The sequence below is a fragment of the Epinephelus moara genome, chromosome 6, assembly GCF_006386435.1.
Source record: "Epinephelus moara isolate mb chromosome 6, YSFRI_EMoa_1.0, whole genome shotgun sequence".
Classification (NCBI taxonomy): Eukaryota; Metazoa; Chordata; class Actinopteri; order Perciformes; family Serranidae; genus Epinephelus; species Epinephelus moara.
Window position 1 is genome coordinate 9,952,169 of NC_065511.1, and position 20,329 is coordinate 9,972,497.

General features: G+C 42.5%; 1 protein-coding gene across 3 annotated transcripts in view; it reads right to left on the reverse strand.

Moving 5' to 3' along the window:
• LOC126391718 (intermembrane lipid transfer protein VPS13B-like) overlaps positions 1–20,329 on the reverse strand; it is a 347,897-nt gene that overhangs the window by 37,817 nt on the left and 289,751 nt on the right. For all 3 annotated transcript variants that reach the window (XM_050046621.1, XM_050046623.1, XM_050046622.1), the window contains 3 exons: positions 19,992–20,212; positions 19,751–19,882; positions 12,890–13,051 (listed from right to left, as the gene is read on the reverse strand). In XM_050046621.1, coding sequence (XP_049902578.1) covers positions 12,890–13,051; positions 19,751–19,882; positions 19,992–20,212 — 515 coding nt within the window. The remainder of the gene's footprint in view (positions 1–12,889; positions 13,052–19,750; positions 19,883–19,991; positions 20,213–20,329) is intronic.

Consider the following 20,329-nt stretch of genomic DNA (forward strand, 5'->3'; position numbering starts at 1 on the left):
GACGGTCTGACAAAGCCGCAGTGGTCGTTGGTCTTCTACCCATTATTACCATTCCTTCATTCCATCTCACTCAGACTATAAAAGAAGATGTGAAACTCAGAAACATGAAATAGAGGTATAAACAACACCAGTAGCTTTGCACGCTAGTTTCCAAACAGCCCTAAAGAGGCTCTGGCAGGTCTTAGATGGTTGATTACCAATCAATTCCACCCAAACAAGCTTTACATCTTAATGAAACTCTGTGAGGCTTGAAACTTTTTTGAAATTTGAAAATAATGTGATTTCAATTTAAAATACCAAAGTCTTAAAAAAAACTCTGACAAGTCTCTGTACTGCCTCTCTTATTTAATGTCATGGGCGTAGATGAGAAAAGAGGTTTGCGGAACAGAGGCCTGTTTTGTCTGGTGAAATAACTTTGGGACCAGGGAGCTAGCTAGCCACCTAACAAATGAGAAACAGGTTTATACCCAGACAACAAAACAAATGAATATGGATTACTTTGTCCTCTAGAAAGGATGACTATGGGAGAGAAAAAAAGACAGAGGTAGACAAAGTTGAAACTGCAGTGAGTGGAAAAAAAAATGAGCGTAAATAAGTTAGAGAGAGAACAGAGACACAACAGCATCTTTGCCAGGGCAGTGAGGGCTAACCCATGTAACATGAGGGAATTATGGTGGCTTTAACAGCTGTCTGCAATGCTCTTCTCCTCCTTGGCTCCCTCTCTCTCTGACAAAAGAAGCAAGGCAGTGCAACATCAAAGCCCAGATTTGCAAGTCTAAGAAGCGGTTTGAGAGCTGGAAGAAGGTACAGAGAGAAGGCATTGTGTGGGTCCGTGGTTGACAGAGGAGACGTTAAGAGGTTTATGCTTGACTAACATTGTTCCATAGTTCTCCCTCTGGTTTCTACCAAGGCATCTTAGACATCCAGGGCCTTGAGCGTTCCAGGAGACGCAGACGCGGCAAGTGTTTGCACCAAATGAAGGGAGCTGACAAAAGGAGTACTGTCTGAGAGGAGAGAGGTTTGTAAACCGCATGATGAGGGGATGAAGGAGTCAGTGGTCGAGGACCCTTGGAAGGACAGAGACCATGTCTCAGTCTAAGAACACAAAAAACACAAAGGCTTGCCGTGGGCTTCTATAGAAATGTGACAGAGAAACTATTGTAACATGCTGCACACATACAGTATACTACACACATAGTTTTACCTGCATGTTAAGACATACGTCTGGTCTTTCTACCCACTTGTCATGACACTGTAGCCTATCCCAGCTTACACTGGGCGAACAGCAGAAAAACATCAGTCCACCGGAGGGCAAACACATACTGTGCATAAACACATTTGTTCAGACAAACACAAATAAATAAACAAACATACTGTACTTACAAGAGAACAAAAGGTGGTATGTTCTTGATCACAGGCTGACAAGGCAAGAGGAGACCTCAGTCACCCATCCCCTGACCACAACTAGAGTGCCTCTGAACTACCAGCAACCGTAGGCTGACTGCAGTCTAACTCAGACAACATGAATGCAATTGATGTCTCCACTGGTTTGACAATGCAATGCATAGTGCAATGTAACACTTCACTACAGAGAGTTTTGGTTCACTACAATGAAACCACAAGCTCTCCCGCTAAAGAACAAATGCAGCATGGGTTAACCCTATACAGCTACCCCTAACCACAAAGTGGTAGATTGTGTAATGAAACTGAGGCCCAGGAAAATGTAGGAAACATATCACCACAACATAGTCATACACTAAAAAAGTTTCTCCTGATTCCAGTGCGGGTGCAGGAAATGCTTGTGCATAAGTGTCTTTCACTGGCTCTGCCTGGCTGACAGCCAGTACACATCAATGGCACAAAAATAGCATCTTGACGCAGCTCTTGGTGGTTTTCAAATGTTGGACATATATTTAAAAGGCTGATACTTCAAATGGTATTTTGCAAAGTGTGATGCTAAGAAAAATCCTCTCTTAGTTTTTTCTGAAATAACTTCATGATGGATGTACAGTATATGGCGAGACGCCTCTCTGGGTCCAAGGGTGTCACGTGACCTGTAGTCCCTACTGTGGTCACCAGGCCAAAATCACTATGTCATTAACCAGTGCTCTTCCTGTGGGACTGGTCATACAACACTAAGGTGCTGTCCGTGGTGCTGAACTCAGGGCAGCACCTATGGGACCACAGCGCTTATTGATTCTTTACCTGCACCTCCCTGTCTTCTGAATTAAACTACGAGCTGGTGAAGCCAGGCAGACACTGTATGGATTCAGCCTGTTTTAGCCCCCCACATAACTGTCATCCCCAACTAATGTTGGAATCCAGATGAATTTCTACCAGATAAGTAGTTTTTCGATGTACACTTTGAACTGGGTCACAACACTTGATTAGTTCACTGCACAATCAACAATCGGTTGATTGTTGGTTGAATTTCTTGCAGGTCCGAAATTCTGGTCAGCTGTGTTGCAGTGTGAGCAGGTCCATGGCTTGATTTTCTCATGGCTACCCATCTTAAGACAGTATGGAGCAGAGAGAGGGTGAGAGCGTCTTTTGGGGCAGCTGACATGTCACAAGGGATGCACCCAGCACTAGAAATCTGTTTAGTGGGTGGGAGCTGGTCAGGTGCCGGGCTCATTCACTCTATGGTCCATTCTGTCGAATACTTACTGTGAGTGCAGCTCTCCTAATTAATTTCTAAGTCATTACATGTAAATGCGAAAGAGAATCACAATTACCTATGCTTATTCCATTGCTTTTGTGTACTCGCCACCCAAATAGCTTGTGAAAATAATTGTCCAGGTGTCGCCTTTTCATTAATGTATATAATATACAATACAAGACATTCTTGTCTGTTAAACACAGTGGAAACACAAGAGAGAATGAAAGCCTTATGGGGTGTTAAAAGTTCAGGTTATGGGAAGCTGCAGATCAAAGGTTGCTAAATTCCCATAATAGAAAAGACCTAACTGTGCTGTGGACTCACAGCCATGCACAGAGGATGATGGTCAAAAGAAACGCAGAATCTGGATGTTTTGATTTGTTTGGTGAATTTATAGTGCTCGGTGTTTAAAACAGTCCTGTCTGCCGTTGCTACTCTTATGATATTAGATTACAGATAGTTAAACAAGTAACTTATTCTTGTCTGAGAGGCTGGGCAAATACATTTTAGAGCCCCTTATGAATCCTTTATTTATAACTCTGTGTTTTACAATATTAAATACTTTAACAAAGAATGAAATACAGTTCTCCTACCTGGGTACCTTTGTCTCTGTGCATTAGAGTACTGCTAAATCAGAGTAAGATATCACTATGGAATGCACTGAAGGTCTACATGAGTTGTTAAAATGGTATTAAGGAGTGTTCACAGGGTTGCATATTTGATAACACTTATACTTGTGTCACATGTTCACTTGAAGTATTGGTCTGGATGCATTTAAAGTGTCCTACCAAATACTACTGAACTTGTGGGACTTTTTATGGGACATTTCAACAGTCACTTAGACACCGAAAAAAAATAAATTAAAGTGTATACTACACTGTGTGGTTAAATCAGACAATTTTTGCTATCATTTCAATTTAACTTGAAGAGTGGTCAAAATAAAAGACATCAGCCACAGTGAGAGACCTCATTCTGTAACTGACATCATAGTACAACATGGGCTGGTGAACTTGTTAAGACTGGGATCTCGATTGAATAAATCTGTTGTCACAATGTGGCCCAGGGTCATTAAAACATACCAACACTTTTGTCATGTGGAGACCAACCAGAAACAGTTCTGCTGCCCAAACAGGGTTGCAACGCATGGTTTCAGACCCTTTATTATAGTTTCAAGGCCAAGGATTTGATGGAGAGGAAAAAAAACATATTTTTTAAACTGCTAACACATTGGCATGTTTAAAAAGATTTATATAGAAAAACAAATATGAGATTCTAGCTGCTCGGCTCTCATCAACATGATAATTAAATTAATCTCCTCATGTCAGAGGGAGAGCTTCCTCTGGGACACACTACACAGGGAGTGGAATTACTCAAATATATATACACACGCAGAGTCATGACAGACCAATGGCTCATCAGATATACAACATGGAATCAAAATAAAATCTCACAGCATGTCAGTAAGAGTGAGAAAACAAAGTCTTCTAAATACTGGACTGAGTTTGGAAGGATGAGCAGGAATGAGCTGTACAGAGATAAAAAGAAAAAGACGGCGGTGAAGGTGGAGAATCACTGTCCACCCTCTATTTCTCATGAACATTTTGGCTGTGGTAGAAAGCTGGGGAATGTAGTACATTGTTTTACAATGGTTGGAGGAGAACCAAATGGTGGGATGCACAAAGATGAGAATGGGTCCCCAGAACATTTAGATTTCAAAAATCACTGGCAACATTTTGTTGTTGAAACTTTTCTTTGTTTTTGTAATATAAGGCAAACATGAAGTTCAGGACTTCCCGAGAAATGTCCCATGGATTACTAATAAAGCCTGCCCCCAACAAGCACTACTGGGAGAAATACTTTCATCTCTCCAGTGACTAATACAAAAACACAAACTAACAAATCCAATCCAAAACAAAAGCTATAGCCTTAGTGCTTATCCTGCCTGAGAATTAGGGGCCAGTACAGAGGAATGATGTATGGAGGATTGGATATACAGGCCTGCAGGCTGCTGAGGCATAGAACCCTTTGGCTATTATGTCCAGTGGGCCCATATAGATTTGACAATTATTAGCCTTGTGCACTGGAGGTCCAGTTGCAAACCGATCAGTTGCTGGGAAGAACAGAGATGTAGCTTCAGAGTGAGGCCTGTGCCCCGCCTTGGGAGGAAAATGGAAACATCCTGGGGTCACGAAATTACCTGTGACCTTTGACCTAGGTGTTGTGATGTTTGTATGTTTAATTCTGTATGGCTAATTATCTGTGTCATTAAGATACAGATAAATGCTCAGGGGACTGCATATCTGTCGCGTTGCCTTGAAGGATATGCAACAGTCAGTACAAGGAAACGTGAAAGGATCTGACTGTGGAACAGCTTGATTAAAATGGCAGATAACAGAATAAATAAAAAGGTGTTTATGTGGAGTAAATCATATTGTTCTCCACGGGCAAAAGAGCTCTATTCAGTCTCTGAGGAGGCTGATATGCTATATATGTCAAGAAAAATATGTGCAGTAATATAAACTTATAAAAACATAAGCTTTCATCCAAGTTCAAAGGAAAATTGTTGGAAAATATCTTGTCAAGGCCAAACTTAAGGACATATATGCATATTAAACAAAAAGTTTGGTCCTGAATCACATGTTACATCTTGTTCATTTAGGAACCAGAAATCTTTAGTTTCACAGTTGAGAACTGGTATTCTTCCTCAGACTCAAAAATATATGTGTGAGCTCAGTGATTAGGGAGAGGTAAAAAGGTGATTCCAATGTTCTTTTATACTGTACATACTATATTGATTTATGATGCCTAAAAACCCCCCAAATATATTCTGTAATAGTTGCAACAGACGACAAGATAGGCTGTTGAAATGTTTTTGTGACTTTACAAAGAAGGCCTAAAGATCTGATGATTCAATTATTTTTCTTTATTTTGTGTAGTTTATGTTTTATGCGTAGTTTTATGTAGTTTTAGTTTACACGCACTACTCTGGATCTTTCTTAGAATTATATCAGTGTGTAAGATGAGGAGATGGAGAGAGTGATTCCTGTTGGTTTTACTAACACACCAGTCAGAGCTGCCAATCTAAATTTGAGCTTAATTCCTTTATGCTCTTTCTTTTCCCTTCATTTTATTTCTATTATACTGTTTGAGCTGTGCTGACTAACAAGGCCAAGTCCTCCTCACTAACCATCACCATGGACATTCACTATGTAACTATGACCAGGAATGTAAATCGTGCATGGCTGAATAAGGCTGTAACCTCGCCCAGTGATGACTGTTCTGTTTGTCTGAGGTTATCCTACCCAGGAAGACATGATGATAATGATCCTCTCTCTCTAAGGACTGACTTAGCTTCTGACCCACTGACTCACACACACAATTTGTATCTTGTTGCTATAGAAACAAAATGTTAAAATAATGAGTACATAATGCATCTTCAAATTTTATCCACTATATTTGACATTTCCTGACAAAGGCTTTGCCTTAGTAATCACTTTGGTGAATTTATTTTTTATTATTATTCCACTGGGGGGGCTGTTTCAGAAGACATGCCTGGACAAGAAAACAAGTGTGACGGTACAGGATAACTGACTGATGACTGTGAGCTTAGACACAACCACAAACCATCATCAAAATGTAACTCATTGAGCAACCGATGTTTAACCTTTGCCTCATGACACAAGGTTCACCTTTAACTTTTCTATTCATTACCTAATGTAATGCCTACAAGTACATGTCAGTTTAAAAGAGTCAGCCTTCCTTTTGGGCCCAACTCAGCTCTGAGGATAAACAACAGGAAAGTGGAGCTTTTCTCCAGGGATCAAAATGGACAGCAGTCCCTTTCAGCGGCTTCTCTCTTTCCCTCTCCCTGATCACTCAATGTGTGGGTTAACTTGATTGGAGCTAATACCTCCCAAAGGGTCAGCCTAATCTACTGCAGTTAAAGCCGCAATTTTGGATGAACAGCACAACTACACCACTTCACTTGAGGGCAGTGTTTCTTAAACAATGGGTCAGAATGTTGAAATATGAAATCCTACTTGACAAAAGAACTGACGCATTTTAGGGAATAAACCTACCTATTTTGAATAATGAGCTGTAAAATTTGAACCCTGCTGTCGGCTGAAAACAAGAATTTGGATCAGATTGACACAGCAAAGTGTCTATGGCAAGTAAGCAACAGGAAACACACGCAATACATCAAGCTCCTCACACATGAACGTAAACACACGAGTAGAGACATACACACATAAACGTTCTATCATTTCCCTCATACCAACACACAGATACACACACACACCCTCTTACCAAATACCTCCCTGTCATGCCTGCTTCCAACAACACGGCCAATCTGACCGCAAACTAATAGTCCCGGGCTGCTATCTCCAGCACATTTCCTCTGGGAACCACACACACGCACACCAACACAACACTGACGCACATACACACATGAACCAATAACACACGCACACAGCACCAACGCACAAAGACATACACCCGGGAAGAGAGAGAGAGAGAGAGAGAGAGAGAGAGAGAGAGAGAGAGAGAGAGAGAGAGAGAGAGAGAGAGAGAGAGAGAGAGCTTTTCAGTAGAAGCCTGCTCCTGGAGTAAATTACAATTTATTCAAATTGTGAATATTCCTTGTAGGCACTTAAAAAGTCCTTCCCAAATCTAGGGGGCTTTTTACGCCCCTCTCCCTGCTAACCACACTAACCACAGGGATTTCCATCAGCTAGGCTGCATCCTGTACCAAGCAGCCAGATATTTCAACCATCCGCACCACACCACACGCCAGAGCCCAGAAAAACATCAGGGTGGGGACAGTGAGTGTGTTTGTGTGTGTGCGAGATAGATATAAACTGCACTTAATTATAGAGAGAGTGTTTAGTTATACGCATTATCATCCTGCTGTTTTTGGATTGATGTGTCAATCTATGTATCTCTATCTATGTCTCTATCTCTTGGTCTCTCTTACATATATATAAAAGAAATAAAATCATAAAAATATCTAAAAATGGGGGCAGGGGGATTGTAAGTGTTTATAAACTTCTTCACCTTGGCTGGCAAATGCTGGGGTGTGAAGGCATGCTGAGCCTGAAAGAGAGAAATTACACTGAGAGGCCTGACATACTCCAGGCCTTAGGAAACATTTTATCACAGTATGTGTGTGTGTGTGTGTGTGTGTGTGTGTGTGTGTGTGTGTGTGTGTGTGTGTGTGTTCACATATAGGTATGAATTTGATCAAGTGTTAGACCACAGCGGGCTCTGAAGACGTGACTGCCTCAATCGACCCTTTTAATGCATCTTACGGTTATGACTGACAGCAGAAACAGGGGGGTCCAGAGACTGGAAGGGAGAGAGAGAGAAACAGAGGAGCACTGAGAGAGTGTGTGACCTGAGCTGAGGTTCACATTTCACTGCAAAAACACTCTGCTGGAGTGTTCTTTTGAGAGAAGTGACAGATATTCGGAGGTATGTCAACATCTTGGGAAGTGTACACTGGTTAGACCGCTCAGGATCACACACATTAAGCACTCTTCTTTCACAAACGGACACACAAAGGCACACACAGGAGATTGCAGGATTTTAAATATGCCTCTCTGTTTTAGTTCAAGCTGAAACAACAGCAGCCCTGTTCATTTAGGAAGTTCTTTCCTCTCACTCTGACTCCTTTCCCCTCTTTCTGACTATGTCTATGGACTGGCAACAACAGAAGATAGGATTAAAGGATTTAATGTGTGGTAATAAAGCATAGTTGGCAAATCTACTCATCTATACTTTCTTAATTCATTGCTTGTGCATCATAAACAGAGAAAGACAGGGAAGGTGGGAGGGACAGTGAGATACCGAGCAGACACATTTTTGGCTATGTTGCCACTGTGGAGTTCTCTCAGCCAATCTGTGAGTGTTAAGAGCATGGCTCATCCTTTGCCCTTGCTTCCTTTTTTCCATGTCCTCCCGTTTTCTCAAGTAGGCCTGTACAGTATCCCCCTTGACAACTCCTTGCTACCCTTCTTTTGAATTTCTCATATTTCCCTGTCCGTTCTGCCTTTGTTCCTTCTTCTTCACTCCCCCCATCTCTCTCTTCCCCCATTTTCCTCTATTCAAGATGATTTCATGTCCAGTGGGTTCTCGGGGGAGCTGTAGAGAGTGAGGGGGACAGATAACTTTACAACAGCAAATTAGTAGCTTCGGCTTGTGTGTGTGTGTGTGAGTGTATGTGAGTGTGTGTGAGTGTGTGTGCCTGAGGGACAGGTCAGCTGGGACACACATCATACCAGAGCCATGAGGACAGGCTGATGGTCTGCCTTCTTGACAGGCCCCAGGCCTCACAGACGAGACAAGATTGGCCATGAACACCACGGGCGGGGGATGTGTGCTTCAGTGTGTGTGTGTGTGTGTGTGTGTGTTGGATAAAGTTGGGTAAAGGTACAAGGTTGGGAAGTAGAGATAGATGAACCCTGGACAGAATGACGCCACGTACACACTACACTCGCATCAAACCAATTTTTGGCCCGATTCTTCTCTCCCAAAAATCATCAGCAAAGCCCTGAAATATATGATCTGATAACTCAGAATTTACTCACCTCCAGCTTACGCTGTAATATGTACAGTCCACGTTCATACTGTCTCTATTACTTACTTTTTCTGTAAAAAGTAGTGCAAAAACTAACAGCTAGTTCTTCCTGCCTGTCAAGATTTCTGATTTCGAGAGTTGGGACTCGAGTTGTTTGTGAATGGAATCTCAAAGTGTGTTGTGTGCTGTTTTGGCAAAATCATTGCCTTTCAGGAACAACAGGAACAAAACTATTGATTTATCATTACATGTCGTTATGTGTGGGGTCACATTTTCAGCATCTGTTAAGATTTGAATTTTTTTTTAGTGTGGGCCAGCCTTGATACAACTAATGGTAGTTTGGTGTTTAAGAGAGCAAGAAGGGTAGAATTAAGGGAGGGGACCTCATGACCTCATGTCAACTCATGTCAAAAGATTTCGAGTCAAACCAGAGCTACCAACAGAGCAATGTGACCATGGATGTTATATGGAAGGCAGTAGGTGATTTGAGGGGGGATGAGGGAGGGCACCATCCTTTTTGTTAGCATATGACCAAAATGTGTCCCTCTTGTTAATCTGATATCACTTTCCATCTCCCAGGTCCAGTCCAGTCCAGACTTAGACATATAACCAGTAAATTACTGAGAATGATGTGGCTATTTTGACTGGTGCAACATCTGTAACACTGGTTTAGCAAACTCACAGACCACTTTCATGTGTGCAATCATCTTATGTGATGCTACTCGGCCAATCAAATCAGTGCATTCTGATAAGCACTATGACTGTGAGACTAGAGTGAAGACCACACAACCCATGAGAAAACAGTTGAAGAAAGGAATGAGTCAGAGAAAAGTAATTTCATATGGTGAGTTCTAAAGAGAGAAAAGTAGAAAGCGAAAAACAGCTTTTAATCAAGAATCGACAAATTCTTCTTGTTCTTGCCACGGGCAGTTGAAACCAGTGTGTCTCATCATATGTTCAGTGACCATGGCGATTATTAAAAGCAGCAATGTGAAGCATCACAACAAGAGAAAGCACAGAGAATCTTTTGACCAAACAGCAAATAAACACAGATGAAAACTGTCTGTCTCCCCTGTAAAAATGAACAAATCACCTACTGATGGAAGGTAACAGTACACACAGAACTGTATGGATCCTAAAGAGAAGGGACCGGAGTGGCCAAAGAACAGACCTCAACAGGCCAGATGCAGAGCAATGCTTCAGGGGTAATCCAAGGCCATGATCCCAAATGAGAGGACAGCACTTACTGGGGTGTGACAGAGATAAAAAGGACACAGTCGCCTTCAAGCCAGAGTCCAAAACAGAACAGGGCAGCCATGCGGAGGCCAGTGGCAGGACAAGCCAGACAAGGGCTAATGAGCTCAGCCAGCATGGTCGTAAACACCAGAACACAGGACCGTGCTAGGGGGATTGAGAAAGGGACAAGGACAGCGTTGGGAAGCTGTGTGCTGTTGTTGGAGAGTGTTGAGAGAAAGGCACAAATGTCCAAGTGAGACCCCAAAACAGTGTGGAGGCCAGAGACTTTCCAGGTCTACTGATCTCATCGAGCTGATGGAGGTGAAGCATCAGGAATAAAGAGAATTGGACCGAGGCGGCGCCAGGGGAATATTGTACAGCTATGTTCTCTAAACTGTGGTTTAGGGTGTGTGGCCTGAAATGGGTTTTGGCCTGTGTCTGGTGAGTCCCTACAGTGCATGGCAAGAAAAGACACAGAAATACTATGCACAGCATTAGCATATCCTCAGTATGAGTGAGCTAATTGCACTGTGGGTCCCAAGCTGAAAAGTGTTTACTGATGTACTTGGAGAGGTTACAACACTGAACTATTTGGAGGCGTTGTGAGCTGTTGTTTGACATGATTATTCATAGTTATGAAAATTGAGACTCTCTGTCTCAATGATGAGTGTGGTTAGAGTGATAAAAAGAAAAAAAAGGAGATAATGGGAGAGGCTTAGGGGTTTAGAGATGAGGGAGTTGAGGAGAGGATTTGGTGGTAGGAGATGATGGGTTTATAATCCACAGTTTTTATATAAAATTAGTATAAATACACAATAACAAATGGGCAGCCTGAGAGTGTCAAGTGTTAAGTGCAGGACAGGACCTGAGGTTGGCAATATAACTGACAAATAAACAGGTGGTCAAGGGTTAAGGGGAAGGTCTTGGAGTTGAGGTGCAGAGCAGACTCACAGAAAGAGGAAAGTTGGTAGAGTGGGGAGGTCTGGGGAAAGATGGCTTGTGATGATCAGAGTTGTTTTAGACACTCCGAAGCATCATGGGACTGAAGCAAAACAACAAAGCCACTTAAGGCTCCGTCTAGAAACTGATTTGTTAGAGCTACAAAAACACACTTGCAGGACCATTAAGGAAATACAACCCCTTCTCTTATCAGTGCCACTATTATTATAACCCCGGAATGTAATTAAGAGTGTGTGCTACAATTTGCTGAGGCGGACACATTGGCAGACACTTTATCATCAAGCTCAATAAGTTATCCGAGTGTTTTTGGCAAAGTTGTACTATTCCTTATTTATCTAGTTTCACAAATCATGTTCATCTTGAGAACACATATTTCATATACCACAAACACATGATGGAATAACACATGACAGAACCATCTTGGAATCACATTCCTCATCTCTGATGACATTTGGCCCATTCGGACAATCTTTGTTCCAAAACATCCCTGAAAATACAGAGGTCAGTTTGACTCACTGCTAAAATGAGATGTGGTATTCGCTGTGCTGATATGCCAGATTGCCACTCTCCAAGTGTGTGTGTGTGTGTGTGTGTGTGTGTGTGTGTGTGTGTGTGAAAGCAAGAGTGAGGTAAGAGTACAGATTAACCATGGTTGATGATTAATACAACTTGACTTACTGACTTACTGCGAGCAATTATGGCCATGTCTTTTCTCAAGCTTGACTTTCTCACACTCGCTGTGGAACACATGGGGGTTCCTGAAACATGTGTGCACCAAACACACACACATATGCCACAGATCGCCAGCCCACCCTCCGCTCAACCTCAAAACCACAAAGGGTTAAATATAATCAATCTTCTTTAACAATGCTGTCAGGGCACTGTCTGAGTGCGCTGACAGAAACGCACAGATAGTGGCTGCATGCTGATGACGGTGTGTGCGCTGACAGAAACGCACAGATAGTGGCTGCATGCTGATGACGGTGTGTCTGGTGTGTGTGTGTACACCTCTGTGAGCCTGCGGACGCAATTCGTATGCTCATGTCAGTGAGTATGGATTTGGATTTGTAAGCCTGTCTTTATATATTTACCAAAAGTATGAGTGTGCACATGTAGTGCATGTGTATTCAGGTCCAAAATGTGTGAGTGTGTGTGTAAGTTTATGTAGGAACAATCTATGTTTCTATGCGTGTACTGATTGTATTAATACTCTTTTATGTTAGCACTCTTTTCTGTATATGCAAATGTGTGTGCATGTCTGTGTGTGTGCTCCATGTGCACGTTTCTGGATATACTGTACTGTGTGTGTGTGTGTGTGTGTGTGTGTGTGTGTGTGTGCAGGCATATGTGTGTGCATCTACTTAAAACTCCAACCAAAACCAGGGGGCTGAGGGCCATCAGATATTTCCCTGCCCCTGGGCTATGCATGTTTATGTGTGTGTGTGTGTGTGCGTTACCTGTGGGGACTTGTGGGATCTCCAGCTGTACTGGTGGCTGTGGAGGCTGGCCAGCAGCACATTCTCATCTGTGTCCACCTGGCCAAAGCGCAGCGTCTCGTGGGTATCGTTACAGATCACGTAGTGGCTGTAGACCAACTCCTCAGCCTCTGGGTTCCCACTCTGAGAGAAAACAGGGAGATGAGGGGTTAAGGTAGAAAGTATTGGTGGATGGATGGATAAAGAGAAGGAGAAAGAAGAGGGGTGACATGAGAAAATGAGCAAATACTTCCAGGTGTGTATGTTTATAGAGGGTGTATAATGTATATTATGTGTGCAGTGTGTGTGCAGTCTGTGCGCAGTGTGTGTGTGTGTGTGTGTATAAGCACATTTACAGGTGTCAACAATGTATGTATTCTCAAGCTTAAAAATGCACATCTTGGTAGTGCAGCTGTCAGTCAGTAGGAGAAAGAGATGAGTGATATCACCTGTGGGAGCAACACAACCTCAACAGGGGAGTGAATCATATCACAGTCTGACAGCTATCCAAGCTGGAGCAGCTTAGACTAGGCTTTAGGGCCAAATCTACCCCCTGGTCCTACATAAAACCTCCAGGAGGCCTCTCTCCTTACCAAAACCCTCAACTCTTTATCTTCCTTCCCAGAGCAACTAAACTTGGTCATTGCTGAGATAAACAGGGTCAGAGATGTCAACTCATTTCAAATGGCAACTCAGTTTGTGTATGCATGGTTTTTCCTAACATTTTCTCAAAGCTTGGAACATAGGTGGGCCACTAAGTAGGCATTCCTGTTACTAACAGTCATCAATATATTGTGGTTTGTTAGGAGAAAACAATATGGTGGAGTCTGGCCCACCTACAGCCATGGGTCAATGAGAAAGCCTCACAGAAAACTTAAGTCATGCGAGTCGCACAGGGATGCTGTCCACTCATACGTCACCTTGCATGCAAGAGCAAAGAGCTCACTGGCCTGCTATTGAAAACACTGGTCTAACAGGGAGAGGGGAGTGTGTCAAGTCTCCTGCATACAGGAATTCAAGTACACAATTTCAAAACAGCACATAGTTTGCATGTGAGTTGGACAGTGAGTGCGTGGGTGCAAGTGCATGTGTAAGTTTTACTTGAGCTCCTTCCAGAGGCTCTCAAGCCCTGATGGGATCTCTCCTGCACACCCCTCCCTGACTCCTGACGCATATGACTGTGGTTCAGACAGCTTCTCAATAACTACTCAGCTATCCTAACAAAGAGGGACCCCAGCCTGCTGTATACTTTTAAATGGCAGGGGGTTGATGGTTGATGGTTAAAAGAGGCTGGCAGTAAAAGCTCAGAGTTTGACTGCCAAGCACGTTCAGGGTCCTGGGGTTGTTGATGCTATTGAAAACGGATGGGAAAGTTTACACCATTAAAAAGAACACTTGATGATAGATGTGTGTGTGTGTGGGAGAGAGAGGTAGAGAGAGCAAAATATAGACGGGACAGCTGCGACAGTGGGTTCAAATCCATTTCCAGTTTTATAGTGGAACACTATCTGTGCTCCCTTTCGAATCTGACACTGCGATTTACAAACTTCCTGCTGCCATCTTAAGATGCCATCGCTAAGCCCACTCTTTGATGGTATCGTCTTTCCGCTTCGATTCATGAGGCAACATGATACACACATCAGAAAAGCTTCCTGCGGTAATCATAATCACTCTCTGTCTATCCAGGGACTTAAAGTGGACAAATATTAAGACAAAGATATTTAAACAGTCAACATGTCTTTCTTGTTAAAGAGCACAAGATGACAGCTTCTTCTTCAGCTGCAGTCCTACCAGGAATCAAAGGATCCATTTCACTAATCCACCCAGATACTATTACTTTAGTTTTCACAGAGTCAGATCTGCATGGCAGAGTGGCACATATATAAATGGCAAGGTACAGTAAAATGTCTGGAAAACAGATTGTAAATAATGACACCCATTCAAAAGAAATACTCATGAAACAAGACACTGTAAAGGAGATAGTGAAACCTGTAAAAGGGACATAATGAAACAATGATCAGATCTAAAATCACCTATATATTCTGTGATAGATGACCCCTCGCCCACACATCTGCTACAAACAAGAACCTGATCTCTCTATCACTTTCCTTCCGGTTGCAAAGAAACATGGGGGGAACGGGTGGAAGAAAAAAAAAATCACAGGAGGAAAATTCCTGTTGTCTCAATTGCACATGTAACTGCCTGTGAACGTTCTGTGAGAAAGCAGAGTGTGTAAATACTACTGGGCTTTTGTGTGGCTTTCCACCAAAGCCACTTCCCTGGGGTTAGGGGCTGGGGGGAGCAAAGATTGAAAGTGGGGCTAGGGACAGAGAATTGAAAATGGAAGCATGGGGGCTGAGGTTAGAGTGGTGGGGGGCTGAGGTTGGGGCCATATGGGGCTATCAAGCAAGGAGAAGAAGCAAATGAAGAAGAAAAAAAGATATTCTATATTCCTTTTTTTCCTTAATGTTTGGAACCAACGAATGCTCGAAAAGTCTAAAAATCCCCACTTTTATCCTACTCTTCTTTTAATTTTACACATAACATAAGCTTAATTCGAGTGGTAAATGGACTGCACTTATATGTAGCTTTCCTACCTTAACAGACAACTTGTTTTACAATTGGCCTCTGATTTACCCATTGCATGCACGCACACACAAACACACAAACACACACACACACACACACACACACACACATTTTGTGACAGAGCCACCAAGCAAGGCGCTGGCCTGCCCATCGTCAGGAGCAACTTGAGGTTCTGTATCTCGCTCAAGGAGATGTGGACAGGAGAAGCTGTGTCAAACCTTCAACCCTGTTATTCACAGATGATCTGCTCAACTTCCTGAGCCACTGCCAACCTCAATTTTGAGCCATCTACCTGTCGTCAGACCTGTCAGCGAGGACTTGATTGAAGGTTAGAGGAAGAGAAGGTGAGCCTGCTGGCTTGGGAACATGCTGGGTATCATAATCGAAGGAATGCACATTCATATCAATATTAATGACAACCCATTAGGCCTGTGTACTTTTGACTGCCAGAAAGATCTTGGTGATGTTATCATGGGTACAAGAGTAGTCCATGTTACCATGACTACAACTGTATATCATAATGTATTATTGCTGTATGAGAACAAATTACAACCATATACCAAGCAGTATCTTTTAGTTCTATTTATTGCTATGCATCTGGAAATGCTCCAGCTGTTCTGGTTGCGGTGGTCTGGTATGACCATGTCTGGGTTGCGAGGTTTCAATTGTGTGGTAGTTGAGGAATCTTCTCCACGGTTCAATGCTGACCCTACAGGCCACATCACAACAGGCCTGCCTGCCAGCCTTGACACCAGGAAACATGAAAATCACTGAAACAATTACACACGTAAGGATACATCCTTCTGTTGCGGAAGGACAAAGCCTGTTAACATTTCCAACTGCTTCTGATTACGTTTTCAATTAGGATCAAGTTTTTCTATGCATGGACAATGTGTGCATGAGTGTGCCTGGAATGTAAGCCTCTATCAGATCAAAGATACATTTTAGTTTAACTGGGCGGTCCTTTGCATCCAACCCTATAGTGCACCTCACCACCAGACAGATTGCGCTTAATCACACCCATACAAGGTTTTCTCACCACGTACAAGACTTTGTTTCAGTAAAACTCCAAAAAGGGAAACAATGTTCAATGATATAAGTGTTCACAACTTCCTCCGAGGTGCACCAAATATTTAAGAATACGGTTTTCTAAAAAGTCAGCCTTTTGTACTTGACCTCTCTGTGCCCCTTACTCCAGAACTACCAAACCCACATGCAGCACATTTGCCTTATAATTATGGTGTGTTTTTTCCCTTGTGTTCAGCAAAGTGGTGAAGGCTGGAGGTAGTTAAAAGGTTCTATACAAGTTACAAGGCTGCTGCTGTTTAGACCAATCAAGACAATACAGCAGGCTTAATCATTTTACGAATCAATCCCATACCAGCGAACATGTAAATGCAGCCTTCAAGGGTTGTGTTTGACTGTGTAGTTTAAAAGTGGAGAAGGGTATTTTGAGTGCTTTTGTATGTGTGAGCATTGTATGCTTCTATTTTGGGTCTCATGATACTGGGCAAAGATGGCATTTAAAAAAGCCAAACATATCACCCAATCAGTATCAGCCTTGGCAAAAAGCACACGACCAACTAATATCCTAACTAATCGAGCTTGGCATGTTGTGTAAAGCCCACCATGGATACCAACATGTCCAAAACACTCCAGAAAGGCTGCAATATGACCACTCATTACAACACCACCAGCGCTTGAAAGCCTTATTTATGGCTAAATTAACCAGCAGAAATAGGGAACATTCATTGGCTTGCCCTACATGATGCAATGATGAAGCCAAGGGTCAATTATGACCGATTATCCAACACAGTCGGCAAGAGCTTTTGATGAGTCAGTGATGCCACTGAGTGAAAACAAAGGTATTAAACTGCTAGCCAGAACAATCATTTTATAGTAGATTTCCTATACAGCATGTTTAAATTTTATTTTCCACAGGTAAAACACCACAGCTGTTCCTAGAAAAACACAAGTTATTATTTCTCTCACCTGGCAGTGAGAGTCTGTATGCATGTAAAATCATGAGAGTACTTCATGTCTCCAGAGGCCAGTATATGAGTCAGCACAGCCACAGCTGAGCTGAGCCGAGCCATGATAGGGCATACAAAGCCAGAGAGGCCAGGGTGCGTGTATATATGTATGTGTGTGTGTGAGTGTGTGTGTGTGTGCAGAAGACAACTGGGTGGAGGACTAGAGCCAGATGAAGTCTTGGCAGGTGTCACCACTCAAGTTTTACCGTGTTTTCATGGGCATTACTTCACACACAAATATCCTGGCTACCAGAGGCAGTGCTGAGAGCTGAGAACCGAGAGATGACGAGGACCATAGGACTAGAAGCCCAAGAACAGACACAGTGTAGCCTCTTAGTCAGAGTTTACAGCAAACCCAAAGGCAGCTCCATCCTGCAAATTTTATTACCACTGGCATACAACCAAACCATTCTCATGAAATCCACTTTGTTGTGAGTTTGTTTAGCTGATACCCCATCTGGGGGAAAAGACCGTCTTTCAGCATATTCTATAAATGCATACGTTTCCTAAATACTTCCTCTATGGATTTACTAGCCCCTGGTTTCAAACATAACAGCTATCTGCAAGTGCTAGTGATAAAACAACAGGGCAAATCCCTTGTTACCTTCAATGTGTGAATGTATCCCACTATTTAAATGTACAACTGAAAAAGGTATCCTTAAATACTTTGCAATCTAAGTAATCAGTAAACTATTTTGCTCCTGATATTAGCTGTAAGGAGGGATTTAAAAAAAAAAGAGAGAATTACCACCTCGTAGATGTATGCCTCTGTGAAGCAGTCAAGTTACAGTTACAGTTACAGTCTGTCCAGACTGGTATGTAACCATTTGGGCTGACCCTGCATCAAAGCTTCAGTCATTCCCACTTAATCAACATCCAAATACGTATTAGAATGCTTAGTTTTTTATTTTGATTTGTTTTTTCACCAGTAAACTGATGAAGGAAATTGAAAGAAGCCAGCAAGTGTCGGACATAAATGAGGCCAGTGTCCTCAGTGCAGTCATTGACCCTCACTTCAAGCTATTAAACTGGCTGTCTCATAAAGAAAAGGAACATGTGAGACAAAATGCAGGCCGTTATCCACGGCCAGCAACTGTAGTGAGGTGCTTGCTTTGCATCTAGTAATGCAGCCCCACCCATGGCAATGTGAGTTATTAACAAGTTACAGAAAAACCCTGCATACAATAGTCCACCTTTCAACTTCTCTTCCCTCTCTATCACTCTCTTTCTCAAGCACAGAGTAAGTCTGAGTGGACCCATTGTGTATCGCTGAAGCTTCAGATATTTCCTAGTAATTATCACTGTAGCTTTGAAGCCCAAAAATTCGTATTTGGGACAGCCCTAGTAGCCATGACAGTTGACAATGATTCAAATATTTATGTTGTTGCAAAGAAGCGACAAATTCTAAAACATGAATGCTTCACACACATCTTCACCTTGGTAAAACAGAAGATCTATACAACCAGCACAGTTTCAAGATGGGCACCCAAGACCACCAAACTAGTATCTGAATAGATGTCTCCTCTCCAGCACTTGAGTTATGTCGTTGAGTAATGGGCAGAAAAATGTTTTTGCAGAACACTATGATGTCACAATGAAGTTGACCTTTTGGACATAATATGTCATCACTTCATCATTTATCCTATTAGACATTCGTGTAAAATTTTGTCATAATTAGGATACGAATTCTTGAGTTATGGCCAAAAACATGCTTTTGACGTCACAATGACCTTGACCTTTGATCAAATCCTAATCAGAGTCCAAGTGGATGCTTGTGCTTAATTTGAGGAAATTCCCTCAAGCCTTTCTTGAGATATCGCGGCCATGGGAACCAAGATTTGAGGTTAAAGTGACCTTTGACCACCAAAATCCAATCAGTTCACTGTTGAATCCAAGTTCATGTTTTTGCCAAATTTAAAGAAGTTCCTTCAAGGCCCTCTGGTGGTATCATGTTCAAGAGAGTGGGACAGATGGGCAGAAGTATGGACAACCTGAAAACATAAAGCCTCTTACTGCGGCTGTCGTCAGCATGGAGGCATAAAAGTTCTTCTTCAGCCATCAGGACCCCTAATATGCTGAATTCTTCCAAAACTCTGCAAGCAGTCAGTAATCTATCATCAACAATGTGCCTGGGTTTTATGCGTCAGTTCATGGAACTTGCACTTGTATTCTTTGGAGTGTGATTAGATATAAAGTGCATTTCAAGGTTATTCTCTGTTACCTGTTGCCAGCTGTGCAGAGCGGTGTCCACAGTATGAATGGCATACTGGCTGATATTGAGAAATACCGGGTCCACAAACACATTCACATCCAAAGTGGTGTTCTGGGGGCAGCAGGTGGCCGCAGCCTGGCCCTGAAACACACAAGAAATTTAATTCTAAATTGTTTTCACATTTCTTAACCAATGCTTTGAATCAAATATCTAGACAGATGTAAAATCGACATGAACAGCTGAGCTCTACCTGCAGTCCACAAGGCTGAAGGAGCTGAAGGTGTGTTAGGTTTCGGTACTCCAGCAGCTTGCAGTCTAGCTGGGACGAAAAGCTGAACTCCTGACACTGACGTGGTCCATTGCTCCACTGGCGCAGGAAGACCCGCGGCTCCCGAGCACCAATAACCATGAACTCCTGCTCCTGAGGTAACTTCCTGTCTGGCAAGAAGGGACGAAGTTGACGAGCTGGAACTGGAGGAGTGAGACACAGCATCCTTGTTAAGAGACTAGACTGTAAGACATATTTGATCAAAACATGGCACACCTAATAAAAAAGAATAACGATCTTGCCACCTGGGAATATAAAAA